The sequence below is a fragment of the Chiloscyllium plagiosum genome, unplaced genomic scaffold (genome assembly GCF_037043375.1).
Source record: "Chiloscyllium plagiosum isolate Xiang-an unplaced genomic scaffold, Cpla_swu_hap1 HiC_scaffold_15, whole genome shotgun sequence".
NCBI classification, from domain to species: Eukaryota; Metazoa; Chordata; class Chondrichthyes; order Orectolobiformes; family Hemiscylliidae; genus Chiloscyllium; species Chiloscyllium plagiosum.
The window spans coordinates 39,690,111-39,711,882 of record NW_028270153.1 but is presented as its reverse complement, the minus strand read 5'-3'; the positions used below and the strand labels follow the sequence as shown (position 1 = coordinate 39,711,882).

At 38.3% G+C, this 21,772-nt stretch overlaps 1 protein-coding gene across 3 annotated transcripts in view; it reads right to left on the bottom strand.

Annotated features, from left to right (window-relative positions):
• Nucleotides 1-21,772, bottom strand: part of hnf4a (hepatocyte nuclear factor 4, alpha) — a 175,968-nt gene that overhangs the window by 45,741 nt on the left and 108,455 nt on the right. The window contains exon 1 of one of the 3 annotated variants that reach the window (XM_087994908.1): nucleotides 21,727-21,745. The exons of 1 other annotated variant lie outside the window; for it this stretch is intronic. Coding sequence is in view for 1 of the 2 variants with exons in the window: in XM_043710303.2 (XP_043566238.1) it covers nucleotides 21,537-21,651 (115 nt within the window). In the remaining variant the exon portion in view is untranslated. One more of the 3 variants, XM_043710303.2, reaches the window with a different exon arrangement.

Below are 21,772 nucleotides of genomic sequence, written 5' to 3'. Positions count from 1 at the left end.
CTATCAGTCAGGTACTTTGGGGCAGGGATTAAAGGCTGCATCTGAAATGGGTGTTACTTGAGCAAAGTCAAGATTAGAGTGGTGCTGGAAAAGCACAGCCGGTCAGGCAGCATCCAAAGAGCAGGAAATAGAAGTTTCGGGCAGGAGCTCTTCTTCAGGAAGGCATCAGGAAGGATTCCTGATGAAGGGCTCCTGCCTGAAACGTCAATTTTCCTGCTCCCTGGATGCTGCATGACCTGCTGTGCTTTTCCAGCACCACTCTAATCTTGACTCTGATCTCCAGCATCTGCAGTCTTTGCTTTCACCTAGTGACTTGAGCAAACTCTGAACAAAAGGCTGCAGAAGAATTCCAAGGAGCCAGTCGGTGTAGCTAAGTGCTGAGGCCAGGACTCAGAAGCAAAAAAAAACACTGAGGTCTGTGGGGCCTCAGAATTTAATGCAACAGAGAATGGTGTGAATGAAGCCCAAGAGCAAAACTTTCTTGGTGCAGATGAGCATGATTTTGAAAAAAATGCAGAGGCAGAGCCAACTTGATGAAGAAGTTAGTTGTCTGAGAACAAACTGGAATTGTGCCCATGAAGTAGCTGCAGGAGTGCAGTTTCCAGAATCCAAGAGAGTGCACTCCCATTAGGGAGAGTGAACCATAAGTACCTGAGCAGTCATCAAACCAGTCTACGATGGAACAGATTTGGAGGGAGCTCCAAAGCTATATCTTTGAAAGAGAAGAGTTGGAATCTCTTGTAAATTTTACATGAGATTTGATAACCCATGGAGTCTGCAGTCTGCAGTCCTATGAGATTTGATAACCCATGGAGTTACTAATGTCTGGGGGGAGGGAGGGAGCTTGTTGAGAAATCTATGGAATCTGTCTTGATCACACTTGCTATTTGATGTGCTTTGTGAGTTTGTTGACCAGTTTATCTGTTATCTGTTATCTCATGTTCATTCTGGATGCTAGCATTTAAATTACATAGCTTTGTGAATTTTTAAAAAGTTCTCAAGGGAATGTGGGCATCGCTGTTTAGCCCAGCATTAATTGTCCATCCCTAGTTGCCCTTGAGAAGGTGGTAGAACATAGAACATAACAGTGCAGCACAGGCCCTTCTGCCCTTGATATTGCATTGACCTGTGGAACCAATCTGAAGCCTATCTATCCTACACTATTCCATTCTCATTCATATGTTTATCCAATGACCATTTAAATGCCCATAAAGTTGGCAAGTCTACCATTGTTGAAGGCAGTGTGTTCCATGCCCCTACTACTCTCTGAGTAAAGAAATGACCTCTGACATCTGTCCTATATCTTTCACCCCTCAATTTATAGCTACGTCCCCTTGTGCTAGCCATCACCATCCAAGGAAAAAGGTTCTCACTGTCCACCCTATCAAACCCTCTGATTATCTAATATGTCTCAATTAAGTCACTTCTCAAACTTCTCTCTGATGAAAACAGCCTCAGACCCTCAGCCTTTCCTCATAATACCAGGCAACATCCTAGTAAATCTCCTCTGAACCCTTTTCAAAGCTTCCACATCCTTACTATAATGCGGTAAACAGAACTTTATGCAATATTCCAAGTGCAGCTGCAACAGAGTTTTGTACAGCTGCAGCATGACTTCATGGCTCTGAAACTCAATCCCTCTACCAATACAAGCTAACACACCGTATGCCTTCTTAACAACCCTTAGGCTGCCTTCTTGAACTGTTTTCATCCATGTGATGTAGGCAATCCAACATAACTTTAACATTTTGTTTTACTTTTATAACATGGCAAAGTAAAATTTATTTTTGTTTGTTCAAAACCATGGAATCTTGCATTTTTTTTCTTACATTTAGTCCTGGGATCTTTATCTATTTAAAAAAAAGTATTAGTTACTGCCAGATTGAAACGTAAATTTGACGGTTTAGGCTGGAATTTTAACAGTTCACATATTCCTGAATTTGTTATAGGGTGAGAAACAATGAATGCTCATTAGAAGAGTTCTGAAACAGTGTAGGCAAATATTAATTGGGTTCCTCAAGTATTTACTGTGTCTAATTGATATTACAGTTGAGGACTATATTCAGAACCTCAGTGCCATTTAATTGGATTTGATGATCAGACCAAACTGGGAGGAACTAGAGAAAGCTGTTCAAAATTGGAAAGAAAAGTATTCTTGGCAGATAAAATTTAGTGCAGAAATGTACAGACTATAATTCAAAACCAGTAGAAAGAATACCATTGAACGCTGAACTGAATACAGAAGGTAGAGACTTCATTAGCAGAAGTTGTGAACAAAACACAAAATATTCTGGTCAGCTATCATTGGAAAAGTACTTTCAGTTTTAGGTCACCATGACATTCACATGATAGAAGCCAATGAAGAATAAAGGACATGTAATGAAAACTAATCTGTATTAGCAGGCATTTAACACATTAAGGAAATTTTAAATGACTTAGGTATTTCAGGCTGGAAATGGAATCTCTAAGAGGAATTGGTTTACGGTATAGAAGATAATTAACGTTACAGAAGAAGAAGTCCAGAATATTCAATTCAGTTGTAGAAGTTGGAAAATAAGAAAGGTTTTTTTCTAGGAAAAGATAACTTCAAGACTGATAACGATTATTTCCCTTCATGCAGTCAGTGTTCAATGTTAGGAATAGACATCTAGGTAGTGAACTGAACATAGAACCATTGCATAAATTTAAAAACATTATACTAATTCATCAATTCATCAGGATTACCGTATGCCCCACTATGAATGAATTAATATGGGCTATATGGTTTGCTTCATCCATTATAATCTATTGAACTTCTTTATCATCGTTACCATCTACCTATCCTATTTCTTACATTTGTATGTATCTTGGGATGTTTGAACCACCTGCCATCCATCTGGTTTCACCTTGTGTATAAAACAGGCAGAAATTTAAGATAAAGCCTGCAATGAAATCCAGTGCAATTTGCAGCCTGGTAAATAAAACATGTTATCACTAATGGAGGGTACGCAACATTGTGAAAAGTACTGAAAAGTAGTGAAGTAACCCTGTCCAAATATAAGCTGCAAATAAGAGCTGTTAAGAGAAAAAGAAAATCTCCTTGAACCCAATTCTAATTAGGCTGAGAGATACAAAACTAACACCTGCCACTAGATTCTTATTGACTTATCTGTCATGTTAAATATATTAACCACATTAAAAGGTTAACATATTCAGTGACTTTCTTTCTGAATCACTGCCTATTCATTGCTACTAATTATGTACTTCAGTGAAAAGCATCTTTCTCTTCTACATTTGCAAAATATAGAGGTTAGTTTGTAATTCGTCTGCAAGTGGGCTTGCCATTTCAACTGTCAAATTTCTTGTTAGACAATTCCCTGTTTCATTGTCTCATACAATGCTAATTTCAAAGACTTTAAAATCTCTTATGTTCCATTCTAAAATTATTCAGAGTGAAAGCTGGTCAGACATACATTTTACATTACATATTATGAAATTAGTTTGGAACCAAATGTAAATTATCAAGAAAATATGGGAAATTATAATCTAAAACTGTACAACATTTTGCAAGCAATTTAATTACAATTAAATAAATATCCTTTTGAATGTGAGGATTGTATAAAGTAATTTTGTGGAGTGACAATCATAAGAATCACCAATTTAAATATTTTCAAGAGGAAAATAGCTTTGATAAAAGAAATTTGTTTTAATTTAAGATAACTGTTCAACCAAATTTTTCAGCTAATTTTGTTAATCTTCCCTTTCTCTAGCTCCTCTTTCTCCCTGATGAAGAATCCATTTTTATCCACCAGGCCAGTAATATATACTAGGAGGTTTATAGTTATACTTTCAGTTGTTCTAGTTGCAGTTATATTTTTTAAAAATACAAACTTAACACTTGATAACTACCTGAGGAATGTTTCTAATCTAAAAGTGATGGTGATTCTTTTTTGTACTAGTTAAGATGAAGAATAGCAGTATTTAACATGGAACATTGTTTTACTTTGGGGATTCAGTGCTATACTCAATAACTCAATAGCCACATGTAATATAAAATTCCACAGAACATATATTCCTCTCACTGGTAAATATTTTGCCTTAAGATAAACAAATCTGGTTAGACCAACAAAAGTTTGTCTTTAGATTGCATTTTAATGCTAAAAGAGGAAGGGAAGAATACACCTCAGCCTGCTACAACTGGTTGGAAAAGTACAGACTTGGGCAAAATGAAATAATGGAAAAGTTAGAAGGAGATCATATGAGAAATAACTACGGAGCATCCTAACCTGGCTGACTAGGCAAAGTGATGAGAAAGTAAGGAAACTAAAGGAGGCATATGATGCATAACAGAATAATGATAGTAATAAAAATCAGGAAGAGTATCTCAAATGCAAGAGGGAAACCAAGGCTAGAATAAGGAAGGCTAAGAGAAAACATGAGGAAAGGATGACAGGCTGCGCTAAGTCAAATAGTAAATGTTCTTTGAATACATTAATAGTAAAAGATTAGTTAAGGATAGAATGGGACCCTTAAGAAACTAGCACAGTAAGCTGCTCACTGAAGCAAAAGTTATGGTAGAAGTACTAATTGAATTCTTTGCTTCTGTCTTTAGCAAACTCGACCGTTGGTGACAACGGTCGAGTTGAAAATGTAGGGTTGAGCACCTGAATAGCATAGTGATAGATAAAGAAGAGGTGCTAAATAGGCTGGCAGCATTTCAGGTAGAGCAGCTGCCAAGTCTAAATGCATTGCATTCTAGATTGCTAAGAGAGGTAAAGGAGCAAATTGCAGAGCTGCTGACAAAAAAACTGGGGGCGGCATGGTGGCGCAGTGGTTAGCACTGCTGCCTCACAGCGCCAGAGATCTGGGTTCAATTCCTGCCTCAGGCGACTCTGTGCGGAGTTTGCACATTCTCTCCATGTCTGCGTGGGTTTCCTCCAGGTGCTCCGGTTTCCTCCCACAATCCAAAAATGTGCAGGTTAGGTGAATTGGCCATGCTAAATTGCCCGTAGTGTTAGGTGAAGGGGTAAATGTAGGGGAATGGGTTACGCTTCGGCGGGTCGGTGTGGACTTGTTGGGCCGAAGGGCCTGTTTCCACACTGTAAGTAATCTAATCTAATCTTATAGGCCTCCCTGAACACAGGAATTGCCCTTCAGGACTGGAGGATTGCAACTGTGACACCATTATTTAAGAAAGGAATAAAGGTTAACCCAGGAAACTACAGACCTTTCAGCGTGATGTCAATAATGGAGAAACTGTTGGAGACCATAATGTGGGATAAGGTAAATACATACTGAGTGAAAAATAAGTTAATACTGGATAGTCAAGAATAGATCATGCCTGACAAATTTGATTGAGTTCTTTTAAGGTAGGCATAGATGGGCATTATTCAGATTGGAGACTAGTTGAAAGTATTGTTCCCAGGGATCAGTATTCGGACGCTTGCATTTTCTGATTTAGATAACTGATTTGGAAATAGATGTTGACGGAAAATGTCTAAATTTGCAGAGGGTATTAAGTTAGGAAGAATAGTGAATTGTGAAGATGATGATGACCAAGTTCAGAGGGACATTGACAAGTTGGCCAAATCAGCAGGCACCTGGCAGATGAAATTAGATTCAGAGAAATGGGAGGAAATGCATTTTGGTAAAAGAAACATGGAGAGACGATACAAGGTCAAGGGTACAACTTTAAGAGAAATACAAGGACAAAGGGAACTTTAGGGTTCATGTGCATGATTATCTGAAGGTGACCAGGCAAGTTAAAACACTTGTTAAGAAGATGTATAGGATCCTTCAGTTTATAATAGAGGCATAAAGCATAAAAGCAAGCAAGAGATGCTACACCTCTAAAAATCATTTGGAGTATTGTGTTCAGTTTTGGGCACCTTGGAGAGTTAAGATTTGGAATGTGTTGCCTGGGAGAGTAGTGGAGGTGAATTTCATGGGAATTTTCAAAAGAGAGCTGGATAACTATTTGAAAGTGATGAGTTTAGAGAGCACAGAGATAGGACTAGAGAATGGGATTAGTTGTGTAGCTGTTTCAGGAGTGGTACAGACACAGTGGGTTGACTGGCCTCCTTCTGTACTGTAAAATTCTATGATTCTATGGTCTTGGAAACAGGGTTAACACAAAGCTGGTAATCTCCTAATGGGTCATGTGCCTAACCATAAAACCACTCTTGAGTTAAGATGGTAATCTCCTATAGAGGGGCCACAGGATGTCTGCAGTGGAAGATTGGAAAAATGTTGCACTGATGTATTAGGAATGCTATTCTGAAATAGAGAAGAGGCATACCTTTAGGACACATATTTTAGGAGCATGGAGCTGTACTGTATGGGTTTATTAATTCAATGATGGGTGCCTAGTTTCCAGAACACAATGGCCACTTGTTCTTGTTATTTGGTCTTGGGGCCCTGAAACTTGCACATGGTATCTATCACAGTTAAATAAGGCTAGTCATTGAAGGGTGAATTCAAACCCTGTGGTTTGAGTTTGTCTTTAGCGATTCTTATACTATGCGTCATAATAGAAGAATCTAGTAAATCCTCATTACAAGTAATTATTGTAATGTACAAACATTGCATTCCTCAGGTATATAGCATTAAGCTTCGAGTCATAAGTCGAGTGTTCCAAGGGAAGATGCAGAATGAGACCTTCATACATTCAGGTCACAGCTATGAGATAGTGATGATATTATAAGAATGTCTCTTAAAGGCATACTCGCAATGAGACATAACACAACATCCTGTCCAAACACTTACAAATGTGCAATATGTGCAGAAATGTTTGATGACATGGAATCATTCCAAATACAAAGGAAGATTATTTTGGTTGTTGGTGCTGAAAATTCTACAATCATCAGTGAACAAGCCCAATTCTGACTTTATGATGGAAGGAAGATAATTGATGAAATAGCTGAAGATGTTTAAGCTAGGTTACCTTGGATACCTTGGACTAAGATAATTGAACTCCAATAATCACAACTATTTTCTTTTGTGCTCCATGTAACTTCAACAACAGAGATATTTCCTCCTGATTCCTATTGACTGCAGTTCAAGGGCATCTTGATATCAAAAGCAGTCACTCTGACCCCATCCTGGGAGTTTAACTCTTTTGTCTATATTTGAATCAAGGCTATAAAGTGGTTAAGATCTGAATGGCCCTTATAGAACTCAAATTGAGCAACAATGAGCTGTTTATTAATTTGCAAATGCTGCTTGATAGCACTGTCAATGGAGCAGTAATTTGATGGGTTATATTTGTCCTGTTTTCTGCAGCAGGACATACCTGAGGAATTTTCCACATTGCTGGGTAGATGCCAGTATTGTAACGGAAACAGCCTGATTAAGGACATGACGGGTCCTAGGGCTACGTACCATTGAAGAAGGTGGCTATAGCAGTAGTTGATTCATTTGTGTTTATCTTCCAAAGTTCTTGAGATTCTAGAATGATTTCTGTAGATTGGAAGGGAGCAAATATCACCTCACTATTTAAGGAGGGAGCAAGGGAGAAAACAGGGAACTACAGACCTGTTAGCCTTACTTCTGTAGTAAGAAAAATGTTAGAATCTATTGGAAAGGATAGGATAGATGGACACCTGATTGATAATGATCTGATTGGGTATAGTTAACATAGTTTTGCAAGTGGGAAATTGTGTTTGATGACTTTATTAGAGCTTTTTGAAGAAGCTACAAACAAAATTGATCAAAGGAGAACCATTGGATATATTATACTTAGATTTTCAGATGACCTTTATAATCCCCACAGAGAGCTGGTTAGAAAAATTATGGGATTCAACTTACTGACATGAATTAATAATTGTTCTCTGTCTGTTATCTAGGGTCAGAATTGATTGGACATTCTCATGTTGGCAGGTTGTAACTAGTGGACTATCACAAGGATCAGTACTTGGACCCCAGTTGTTCACAATATCTAGTGATTCGCAGTTGGGGTTAAATATAATGTTTTCAAAATTTTGGATGATGCAAAGCTAAGTTGAAATGTGTATTATGAAGAAGAAGCATAGCAGCTTCAGGATGATTTGGACAGGCTTAATGAATGGCTAATGGAACATAATGTCGATAAATGTGAGGTTATCCACTTTAGTATGAGTTACAGAAATGCAGATTATTACGGGCAGCATGATGGCTCAGTGGTTGGCACTGCTACCTCACAGCAGCAGGAACCCCGGTTCAATTCCAGCCTCAGATGACTGTGTGGAGTTTATACATTTTCCCTGTATGGGTTTCCTGAAGGTGCTCCGGTTCCTCTCGCAGTTTAAAGATGTGCAGGTTAGGTGGATTGGTCATGCTGAATTGTCCAGGGATGTGTAGGTTAGGTGGATTAGCCATGGGAAATACAGGGATAGGGTAGGGGATTGAATCTGGGTGGGATGCTGTTTGGAGAGTCAGTGTGAGCTTGTTGGGATAAATGGCCTGTGTCCGCACCATAGGGATTCTATGATTACTTAAATAGTAAGAGGTTAGACAGTGTAGGTGAACAAAGGGACCTAGGTTTCCTTGTCAATAAGTCACTGAAGACTAACATTCAGCTGCAGCAAGCTATTAGGATGGATAATAGAATGTTAGCTTTTATTGCAAGAGGATTTGAGTACTAGTGATTCGCAGTTGGGGTCAAATATAATATTTTCAAAATTTTGGATGATGCAAAGCTAAGTTGAAATGTATTATGAAGAAGAAGCAAAGCAGCTTTAGAATGATTTGGACAGGTTTAATGAATGGCTAATGGAATATAATGTCGATAAATGTGAGGTTATTTACTTTAGTATGAGTTACAGAAATGCAGATTATTACGGGCAGCACGGTAGATAAGGATAATAAAATGTTAGTTTTTATTGCAAGAGGATTTGAGTACAGGAGTGGTGAGAGTTTGATTCAATTTTATAGGGATTTAATTAGACTACACCTGTAGCAATGTGTGCAGTTTAGGTCTCCTTTTCTCAGGAAAGACATTATTGCCATACATGGAGTGCAACAGAGGTTCATCAGACTAATTCTTGGGATGGCAGGTTCGTCCTGTGAGGATAGATTGAACAAACTCAGCTTAGATTCTCCAGAGTTTTGAAGTATGCGAGATGATATCATTCAAACTTACAAAATACTAAAAGGGAAAGACAGAGTGGATGCAAATAAAATGTTTCACCCGATTGGAGTCTAATACCCGGGAGTATAATTTAAAAGTAAAGGGGATGTCCCTTATGTCCTAGAATCATAGAGCTATAGGGACATACAGCATGGAAACAAACCCTTTGGTTCGACTCCTCCATGCCAACCAGATATCCTAACCCAATCTAGTCCCATTTACCAGCATTTAGCCCATATCACTCTAAACCCTTCCTATTCATAGACCCATCCAGATGCCTTTTAAATGTTGTGATTGTACCACTTCCTCTGGCAGTTCATTCCATACATGCACCATTTTTGTGAAAAACTTGTCCCTTAAGTCCTTTTTTAATCTTTCCGTTCTCACGTTAAACCAGTGCCCTTGGGTTTTGACTCCCCCACCCCAGGGAAAAGACCTTGTCTAATTACCCTATCTGTGCCTTGCATGATTTTATAACTCTCTCTAAGGTCACCCCTCAGGCTCTGACACTCCAGGGAAAAAAAGCCCTAACCTATTTAGCCGCTCCCTACAGCTCAAACTCTCCAATCCTGGCAACATCCTTGGAAATCTTTTCTGAACAACCATGATTGTTCAGCAACACTCCCCATGACCTTACCATTAAGTGTATGAGTCCAGCCCTGATTTGCCTTTCCAAGATGCAGCACCTCACATTAACTAAATTAAACTCCATCTGCCATTCCTCAGACCTTTGGCCCATCTGATCAAGATCTCTGTACTCTGAGGTAACCTTCTTTGCTGTCCACTTCACCTCCAATTTTGGTGTCATCTGCAAACTTACTAACCATACCTCCTATATTTACATCCAAATCATTTATATAAATAACGAAGATCAGTGGTCCCAGAACCAATCCTTGTGGTACACCACTGGTCACAGGCATCCAGTCTGAAAAGGAACTCTCCACTACCATCCGCTTTCTATCTTTGAGCCAATTCTGCATCCAAATGACTCCCCCTATTCTGTGTGATCTAACATTGCTAACCAGTCTACCGTGAGGAACCTTGTCGAATGCCTCACTGAAGTCCATATTGATCATGTCAAGTCCTCTGACCTCATCAATCTTCTTTGTTACATCTTCAAAAAACTCTTCTAGACAAAGAGGATTTATTTTTACTTGGAGGGTTGTGAACCTTTGGAATTATCTATCTCAGAGAGCTGTGGAAGCTTAAGGTAGAGAGTGAAAGATTTTTGATTACCAATTGTGTACAAGATTGTGGTAAAAGGCATTGAAGTTTTCAATCAGCCAAGACTGTATTGATAACGTGGCAGGCTCAACAAACTGAATTACACACTCCTTCCCGTCCTATGTTCCTATGTCTTCAGGACTATTATAGAATATTATTGGGGCCATCGTCTTTATTGTATTTAGTATCTTCAGCCATTTCCTGTTATCACATCAAGTGAATCAAATTGTTTAAAGATTAGCATCAGTGATGCTGGGGATCTTTGGAGGTGGTCACAGCGCTCCATGGATGCCCAGTTTTGACATTATATTGATTTGAATTCCGTCCTGTTTAGTGGTGTGGTAGCACCCCATAACATGATGGAAGGTATCTTTAGTGTAAAGTCAGGACTTTGTCTCCACAATGACTGTACAGTGGCTCCTCCTACAAACATTGTCACGAACAGATGAATTGGCGATTGGTGAAGATGGAGATTTTCAAGTAAGCTTTTCATTCTGGTTGGTGCCCCCACTACCTGCAGCAGATGCAGTGTAACAATTATGTCCTTTTTCACTCAACCAGCTTGGTTTGCAGTGGTGCCACACAGGCACTCTTCACTACGGACATTGAGGTCCCCCACATCCTTGTCAAATTCAGAACTTCATCCGAGTGGTGATCAGCATGGAAAAGTATTGATTCATCAGCTGAGGGAAATTGACATAGTTACTTGCAGGTGGTTTCCTTGCATATGTCAATCATGATGCCGTGAGGCTTCATTTTGATTTGATTTATTATTGTCATATGTACCAGATGCAGTGTAAAGTATTGTTTTGCATGCTAAGCAGACAGATCATACCTTATGTAAGTAAATCAGGGTAATAGAACAGAATGTGAAATATAATGTTACAGCTACAGAGAAAGATCAGCTCTAGTATATGAGAGATCCATCCGTTCTTAAATTTGCTGGAACATGCTTTCAAACTTTTGTATCTTCTGTCTGATGGAAGAGAATATAACCAGGGTGGGAGGGGTCTTTGATTATTTAGGCTGCTTTCCCAGTCTTAATGACAATTATTATATGGTCATCATAAGGCAAGAACTCTTAATGTCATTATCTGCCATAGTTGGATTAAATCCATGTCCCCAAAACATTAGTTTGGGACTCTGGATTGCTAGTCCAATGATATTACAACTATGCCATAACCTCCACAGAGTGACAACTATGAAATGGAAATAATCTAAAGATGGGTCTTGAAGATTTTGAGTGTTGGAGCTGTGCCGATTTCCTTTGGCAGCTTGCTTCATTGTGGGATTGTACTTGAGCAGAAATACTGTTGTTATATTATCTTAGGAACAAATAGTCTTAATAGTATACGTGGATGGCTACCTCTTATTTTCTCGTAGTTGGAGGGGCACCAGGTACTTCTGCCTGTCAATTCCGACCAGTTCATTCCATATTTTGTAGAACGTGGTCATTTTTCACCCTGCTTTGCTTTTTGACTCCCATTCCAAATTTTTGACCGAGGATGTGACACTGGGGTCTTTCTCATTTTGATTCATGCTAAATCATTTCAAACCACAAAATCTGACTTCTGGTATGATTTTTGTCACATACTTATCTAAATGTTGTTTTTCATGTTTTTACTTTTGATCAGAAGAGTTCATTATTCTGCTTTTCACATTCAGACAGGGCAAGAGTTTTGTCTCTTTACTAAGATCAACATCTCTGGGACACCCGCACCAATCAACCACACCGCCCTGTGGCCCAACATTTCAACTCCCCCTCCCACTCTGCCAACGACATGGAGGTCCTTGGCCTCCTTCACCGCCACTCCCTACCACCCAACGCCTGGAGGAAGAACGCCTCATCTTCCGCCTCAGAACACTTCAACCCCAGGGCATCAATGTGGACTTCAACAGTTTCCTCATTTCCTCTTCCCCCACCTCACCCCAGTTCCAAACTTCCAGCTCAGCACTTGTCCTACCTGCTTATCTCCTTTTCCACCTATCCACTCCACCCTCCTCTCTGACCTATCACCTTCATCCCACCCCATCCACCCATTGTACTCTTTTCTACCTTCCCCCACCCTCCTCTCTGACCTATCACCTTCATCCCCACCCCCACTCACCTATTGTACTCGATGCTACTTTCTCCCCACCCCCACCCTCCTCTCATTTATCTCTCCACCCTTCAGGCTCTCTGCCTGTATTCCTGATGAAGGGCTTTTGCCCAAAACGTTGATTTTACTGCTCCTCGGATGCTGTCTGAACTGCTGTGCTTTTCCAGCACCACTAATCCAGAATCTGGTTTCCAGCATCTGTAGTCATTGTTTTTACCTATGATCATTACCTTTCGTTACATGACAACTTTGTCATTTAATCTCTCCTGCCTTCTGCCCTATCGCGGGTCTTTCCTTTTTCTCGTCCTCACCTCTCACCTCTTTCAATGGCGTAAACCCATCATATTTCTGCCTTGCTTTAGCTCCGAGGAAGAGACCAATTGAACTCAAATTTACGATTTTTCTTTTTCCACAGATTCTGCCAAATCCTGCAGAGTGTTTCCATCATAAAGCATATGCTTAGTTTTTTTGTTAGTTTGTTTGGAAAGAGTTAAGGCATTGTTTGCAATACACTCTGAACCTACAGACTCAAATAGTGTACAGGGCAATGACACATGGCCTAAATACTATACAAATAAATGGACACAAGTATAAATACTGAATATTACGCAAAACCTGTGTATTACCCATTAAGAAAAGTGTAGCAACTATGTAGGCTCACTATGAGTTTTTAAAATTTCATGTCAAACGAAGCTTCCAATTTTAATAGAATATTCTTATTGCAGAAACAGGTCCTTCTTTACAATGGGTTACAGTGTAAAGTGCAGCATCAACATATAGTTATAAGTATCATTCAGAAATACCTAACATCAGTTTAAAATATTGCCAAATCTTGTTACATTGTTTTACAGATGTTTTTTATAAATATCTCTAAAAACATATAAATATCTTTAAAAACATGTTTTAAGAAGTTTAAAGTTCTCAATTTTTAAATGTCTTTTTATATTTATTTTGGGGCGGCACGGTGGCTCAGTGGTTAGCACTGCTGCCTCACAGCGCCAGAGACCCGGGTTCAATTCCCGCCTCAGGCGACTCTCTGTGTGGAGTTTGCACATTCTCCCCGTGCATGCGTGGGTTTCCTCCGGGTGCTCCGGTTTCCTCCCACTATCCAAAAATGTGCAGGTTAGGTGGATTGGCCACGCTAAATTGCCGGTAGTGGTAGGTGAAGGGGTAAATGTAGGGGAATGGGTCTGGGTGGGTTGCGCTTCGGCACGTCGGTGTGGACTTGTTGGGCCGAAGGGCCTGTTTCCACATTGTAGGTAATCTAATCTAATCTAATCTAATCTAATTTCTACATTGCCATAAAACTGTATTAGCAAAATATTCTGAGAAGTATAGATCACACTGGCTGCAATCAACAAGCTTAGATAAAAATAAAAATTCCCAGTTCGCTGTTGTACTCCCACTAATTTATCTCAAATTGCACCTTTCACTGTTTTGTTCCCTTTGTGATACAGTCCATTTATCTCAACCCCAGATGAGCCTCCTGCTTTCACAGGCCTCCATGGTCTATCCCCTAATAAGCTCCCTCACCATTATGAACCAACTCCTAGGATGACTGTGGCACAATACCTGGACTACAAGGTCACAGATTACTGGACTTGGGGAAGACCAAGCGCTAGACTGATCATGGCCAGCCCAGACTGGAATTGGATGAGTTCCTTGACTGGGTGTGAAGATACCTTCTGACTGACAGTGGTCCCACTTCAACTCAGAAAGCAGATATGAATATTTGCTTGAAGCACATGCATTGTGTTTGCTAGTGGGCAGCACCGTGGCACAGTGGTTAGCACTGCTGCCTCACAGCGCCTGAGACCTGGGTACAATTCCCGCCTCAGGCGACTGACTGTGTGGAGTTTGCACGTTCTCCCCGTGTCTGCGTGGGTTTCCTCCGGGTGCTCCGGTTTCCTCCCACAGTCCAAAGATGTGCAGGTCAGGTGAATTGGCCATACTAAATTGCCCGTAGTGTTAGGTAAGGGGTAAATGTAGGGGCATGGGTGGGTTGCGCTTCGGCGTGTCGGTGTGGACTTGTTGGGCCGATGGGCCTGTTTCCACGCTGTAATGTAATCTAATCTAATCTACATGCTGTAGGTTTGATGTTGGCCTAGTCCTAGCAAAATGTCCACCTCCTTGCCTGTACAGTGAGGATGACAGGACCATGAAAGTGGTTGCTGCTGCCAAGTAATTGCTGACTTTGTGTCAGGAATTTGTGCCACCAAGTTTCTCAGCAAAGGAGAAGGGAATTGGAAGTGGTATAGAAGTAAGGCTAGTTGGGCTAACAATGGTATACAAGTGGACATAAATAAGGTAGCTTCTGCTCAATGGTATGAATCGCAAGTTCCTATTTAAAGCATAAGGGAACTACTCAAATCTTTTCTCAACATAGAGGTTCTGCTTTGCTTTCACATCCTGACAATAATTCCTTGACCTTTTCATTATTATCCGCACTACAAGGAAAATCCAATCCTATTCTATTTTAACTCCATTATTTTAAATTACAAAAAAACTACTAAAATGGCAGAAAAAAATACCTTCCAAATCTATTTACCAGAATTGTTAATAATAACTTTAAGTTTTAGATCTTTATTTTTCCAAGTTAGATGTTCTGAGTTGTAAGTGCAGTCCAGTTTGACCGACTGGACTTGAAGTGAGTTTACTGAGTTCACTCAATTCAACCTGACTAATTCAAAGAATGAACCTTATGAAAAATCAGAGCCATGAACCTTTGCCTTCCTGCTTCATGGCAATGTGTTTGAATAGCTTAGGGCTCACCCATCATGTCCGACAGCGGTGTCCTAGAAATGAGATAATTGACCTCCAACAATGACAACCAGGTATGACTAAACAGCTAAGAGTTTTCCCCTTGATTCCTATTGACACTGCTTTTGTGAGTAGTCAAGGGCAGTCCCTCCACATCTCGAGTTTAGCGTTTTTGTCCATGTATGAACTAAGACTGTAATGATCTCAAGACGTGAGGAGATATATTCACTTAATCAAATCAAATCATTTTCTGATAAGTAGTAATCACTGAAAAAAGTTGATCACCCTCCAGTGTTTTGCTGCCAATGAAATTCTATGATGTTTTCATGACCATGCATCAGGAGCGCCAAAGTATAGTAGAAATTTTAAAATTATAATTTAAAAGATGACTGATATAGTCAAAAACAGTTGTTCTATGCAAGTTAAGTGGCTGTCTGGACAGGGAGAGAGAGAGAGAGACATCCTCTGAATGTCACCTATGGAAATGAAACCTGTGGATGCAAAAGGAACTTCAAAACATTTGTCAAGGGGGAAAAAGGTGTGGAATCAAATGGACTGTGATCTCTTGTGACTATAAAGATAATGAGAGGCTGATGACTTCCTGCCTAACAGCAAACCATTCTTATGGTTCATGTACCAAACTATGGACACATTTATGATTTTTCCCTTCCAAGAATCTGCTGTTTGTGAACATTTCAAGACTGATCTGCTTGCGTTTGTGTTTGTTTTTACTTTTTTGGACTCACCTTGTATCTATTTTGAATGTATATGTGTTGCATTATGAGTTCTTCTCATGTTTAGTAATTAATAAACTGGCTCTTTGTTAATTAAAGAAACCTGGTTAAAGTGACTCCTTTTAAAATATTTGTTCATTTGGATGTCAAAGAAAATCAGCCACAAGGGAAAGAATCCTTTTAAAATTATCCCTGCTGTAACCAAGGTTTTAGGGTGAATAAAGAAAGGGAGCCAGTTCATCCCTCTTACTGGGGAGCTTAACAATTTGTAATCCCATCTTGAACTGTAACAACTTGGTTTCTGGGTGTAACAGCTGTGATATTCCAACTGTGACAACCATCTTGCAGACTGTAAGTCATACATGAGATAATTACCAGGTGATTTGATTTGCTTTGGTTGGTTGAGTGAAGAACATTGGCTGGGATGACACGTGAACTCCCCCTCTGATCTTCAGTGCCACAGACACTTTGATTCCCAGCTGAGAGGGCAGACAGTGCCAGGGTTAAACACAACACCTGAGAGCAGCCGTTCTGAGGCTTCAGACTCGGGCAGTACCAGGCTAGATTATCTGCTCAAGTCTTGGGAGTGGACTTTAATGAGAAAAAGATTCCACTGATCAATGGTGGACATGTGCCAATAAATACAGTTGCTCTGCTTGGCTAAGCACTCCTCCCATGTTCCTACTTGATTCAAGCCCGTCTCTGGTGAAGAAATTGTGGTATTTTATCCAATTACCAGCCAGCTATAAGTCTTGGGGTCAGTAATATACCAAAGTATGTCCCTGAGACTCTGTCAAGATGTTCTGCCTCAAGAGTGCTAGTACTTGGCTACAAAAGTTCCCTTGCCCGCTGGCAAAAAGCAATTTCCTCCCTTACCATCTCCAGGGAGTGGAACATTGTACCCAGGGAGTTCAATTTCAGAGGCATGTTAAGGGGTATAATGCCGCAGTTTACATATTATTGGCAAATGCCTTTCCACATATAATTGTGCATAATCTTTATTGACAGGACTAAGTTCTGGGTAGTGGAAGGAAAGACAAGGAGGTGATAATATAGCAAAGAATATCTCCAGTCACATTTTTACCATGTTCTCATCAGACTTGATGGAAAATTATCTAGCGAACAGTGCAGAATAACTTGAAAATTAGCAAAAATAAATCTCATAAATATATTAATAATTAAATCTAACATACTTGGAATCCAAATAGTTATAATCCAATTTTTGCAACATTTTGAAAGCTACTTTTAATCTATTTCAAAACACAATATTTAAGGCTAACTGAAATAAATCACAATTGATATTGCGAGAGATTCTTGACAAACCTTTTGTGTTTTAAATGCTTGGAGAAAAGCTTCATAATATCTACAGCCTGATAATTTTTATCATGCATTAATCCTGCATTAAACCATTGAGAAACATATTATCTGACTAGAATCCAACCTTAATTTTTTTTTGTGGTTTTTAATACTGACAATAGGCCTAGATAACATACAAATGAAAGACATTCTTGCATCAAAGTAAATCTATGTTGTGTAGGTTAATTTATTAGCATGGATAATATGCATAACTGCATCCTGTTAACCATTGCCTTTAATGGGTTTTAGATGAAGAAATTAAAAATCAGATTTAACTGCCTTCCAAGTGGCATTAAACTTAAAATTGTAGAGAAAGGGTCAGAAGCCAGAGTATTGTCACATTGACAAAACTGCTCACCTGCATATCACACAAATTTGTAATAAAGGGAGATTCAACAAGAGCAATTTCTCCACTCAAAATACTTGTACTACACTTTCCTTCCTTTTCAAAACGAAGCAACTTAGGAAGAGGACAGTTTCAACATTTTGGCTCATTAGCAAAATTAGTGTTCCAGTATGCCTGAAATATCATTAGGGCACGGAATACTGCATTATTCTTTGCTTCAGTAATGTGTATTACCCTTGTTTCATCACCAACATCACCAACAGACTTTCTGAAACAAGTAACCTTCATGGTTTCTCTGACAGGCATTTTTATCAAATTATGGGGATCTTTGTGCAAAATTTCAGAATTATTAGGAAGAGAATAAAATTATTCAAAATGGGCAATGTCAGAGATTTTCTCTACACATGCCTATTACTCTTATATTTCCTTGAATATTCCATAAATGAAAAACAACATGAAACTAATCTTTTTTCAGTACTTGCAATATTTACTCTTTGACAACAGACATTTTAAATTGAAAGTTACAGTATAGTATAACATTTATGTTTCCCATGATCAGAAAGCTGTTAGGCTGCTGAGTCACTAGTTCGGCTCGGAATGCAAAGGTATAGGACTGAACAGAAATTGAAATGAAAAATAAAACTGTGGTTCTCAAAAGCAACAGGGCATATTTTGAAAGGTCATATTGGAACAAGTATCAAGAGAAAAAGCATGGTAGTTTGTGAACACAATTCATTTATTCTCAAATTCCACAGAAATGTTAAAAAATGGCTTTAAGGTGGTGTTGTGTTGGGGTCATTTTGTTATATATTCAAATACATTACAAACTCCACAATGCTGCATTTGATGCCATTGGAGAGAGCTGGTAAATTGGCGTAATGATGAGAAGAAAATGGGCAGGCAATCCTGCAATATCTAACCATTTTATGACTTCTACCTGCTCCCCAGCTCATCTCCAGTGTGCTGGTGAAATCCAACTGTTTGTTATTCCATGGATTGGGTGGATACAGTAAACTTGTATCCCAGCCACTCAGCTAATACTTAAGGTGGGGCATGATAAAAATCTTTTAAACTGCCTTATTTGTAGGTGGACGGAATATGCAACGTGACAGTTATGGTCAGATTAACTTATATCGATCAGCATGTTCCCCTATTTTTTGCAACCTATCGCCTTTCTTTTCAAATCTTTATGATTCTACTTCAAAGTTCAAGAGTCATAACTAAATCCTTTAGGTGAGTACATGGACAAGAAATATTGAAACACAATAACACCATTATTGAAATTTGTAGCAAAATGTTACTCTGATATTTGTAGCAGTAGAATGGTCCACATTATTGCATATAAAGTTATATGCTTAAATTTTCTTTTTTTGCCACAAAAACACCATGACCATTTTCATGGAATAAACATTGAGGTGGAATCTAAACATTCTTCAGCTAGTAAAACTTCCATTCATAGTGAAATGGGAGCACATTACTCCATTATAGAAATGCAAATTATAACACCAAGCAAGTTAAGGGATATACAAATCCCATCATGAGCAGTCCACACTTTTTAAAATACATATGTCCAATGTGTTATTTAAAGTTTAAAAAGTTTGAAATTTTTACTGTAAATAAGACTGCAACAGAAACTTGCCTACATCTAAAAAAACTTGCTGCTTTAGTTTTGAGATTTTCAAGCTAGCCATTGAAAAGTATTTGTGTGAGATTCCTCCTGCCTTACAGAGACAGAAACAATCAGTTTTACTTTAATCATCATTGGCATGCATCAAACAATCTAAATATCTCTGAATCTGGAAGTGGCAGGGGTTTGGGTAATGTGTGTTAAACAAGGATCCTTTAATGGTCAACAAATTACCGATTAACATATTTAATAGAACCCACTGCCTGTTTTAAGTAGCTGCCTGGTATGCACTAAAATGGGCCTGACATATTCAGCAATGGACCCAACATCAGATAGGATACATTTGATTCACTGCTAAATTTATTATGTTATACAATTGTTTCATGCACAAAACAAGAGTGCAATATACATCAACTTCTGTTTGGAAAGGTCTTATTGTCAAGCTATGGAGACAAAGGGGAAGATGAGAAGGAGGGCAGCCTTTTGATATGTTAACTGTCATTATTGACAAAGAACTATTGTAGAATGGATAAATGACAGAATAGATTTAGACATGTGACATGGGATACTTTTCTTAAAGGGCTAGCTTGCTAAATCCGGTAATTGGAATCATTTGAAAGTTTTCCTGGATAAAATTATGATTTATACAAATTTCCCTAATTTGTTTTATTCAATAGAGTAGGCTTAGGATTCAAAGCTTTTCTCAATTGATTCCTTTAAATTAGTTGAGAATTTTGAATATTGTTAGCACGTGAAAATGTATTTTTTTAAAGAATGTTTATACATCTTTTAAGCCATTCTATCATGCCATAGAAATGCTGCAGTCTGTAGCATTACCTTGCCTACAGCTTTCAGCTAGACTGAGCTACCTGGTGAAGAGATTTAAGTCAAGCAAAGGCATCAAACAATCTGTGAGAATTTAAAGGCATATTTGACTGCATCCAAAAATATTTTTAAAAATCTTCCACCAAAAATGTAGAAGCACCCAAATAATAAAAATAACAGCAAAAGTTATTTTAACCTTAAAAGGTGGCATTCATCCTAAATTTAGGACCTGGGTTCGGTTTATTTTTAAATAGTAATTTACTGTTATTGTCAAAGTGATTTGCACAGGTTACTGATCAATCATAAATGTCAATCTTGTTAATTACTGCTGTATCTTAAAACAATGAGAGGAATTAGAATTTCATAGTTTTTAAGAAATGATTTAAGAAAACAATATCAGCAAAAATATCATGAAATTCAGTCCACATTGATTGCTTTTATCAGTAAACATTACTTGATGATTTATGCAGTATTGATAGTTTCTAATGGATTGTGTTCTAATCTTGGTAATTGATTACACAGGGACAGTTTCCAACTGAGATGCTCCCATAAACATTTGTACATAAATTGGCTTCTCTGTTTACTGAAAAATCCTTCTAAACATCTTGCAATGGAGCTTTTAAGTCAGTAGGGTAATTACAATAATTATTTAAAGTCAGTAGGGTCCACTATAGATCCATTATAGCATAGATTATTCCAAATGACTTGTAAAAATTATCCTCACTGAGGTTTGATTTTTCTCTCTTAAATGAGGTAGTAGTTAAAATGGAGGCTGGATTGTCATTTCAAAACCAGAATGAACCAGTGTGTCTCTTGTAAATAATCTTTACTGCATTTGACAAAATGCAGAACACCACCTATTCCAGTTACTCATATTCTGAGGCAATAATAAATTAACCAGAAAGCAAAAGGATAATTTTGAAATATAATAAGTGTGAACGAAAGCAACTTTATAAGGAGCAACCTCATTTTTGCAGAATACTTGAAAAAGTAACATGACTTTCAAATAAATATTTTATCCTATTCTAAAAGTTAGTTCTCAGAATTAATGTTAGAAATTAAAAATTATTATATAATGGTTTTGTTGCAAAACTCTCACTATTGATTGTTAATTAAAATGTACGAGTGGACAAATACGTTGTACGTGATTTTTTAGCACATCTGAATGTACAAATAATGCATTTTGACTGTCTTGACTTCCTCAGCTTTAAAAACACAAAAACAAATTAACTTCCAAACAGTCCTTGTTATATTTGTGAAAATATCAAACAGCCTTTTACATGTGTATTGCTTAAAAATCATCTAGACTGTGTGGCACACCAAAATAAGTACAGCTTCTGTTACAAACATTCTAAAGATTTTATATTTGTTTTCAGCATTTGCTATTTATGCAGAAGTGAAATGAAACTCTTGTTTGGAAAATCACACACCATATCCATTTTAAATCCTGTAGTCTGACAGTAAAATCTTTGGAACTCACCATTACCCATGGCTAACACTTGCATATTCTCAAACTCCAGAGTTGTATAAGCAGGGTCTAAGGCAGCAGTGTAATCTGGCAAGTCCATTTCTATCAGAGCTTTCGACAAGCGCATTGTTACCAAAAACTCCACCAATCCCCCTTTTCACTGAACTTCTCAGAAGGTTGACGACCACTCTACCAGACTTACATTGAGTATCTCTATCAGCTATGATGTTTAACAAGCATCTTACTGA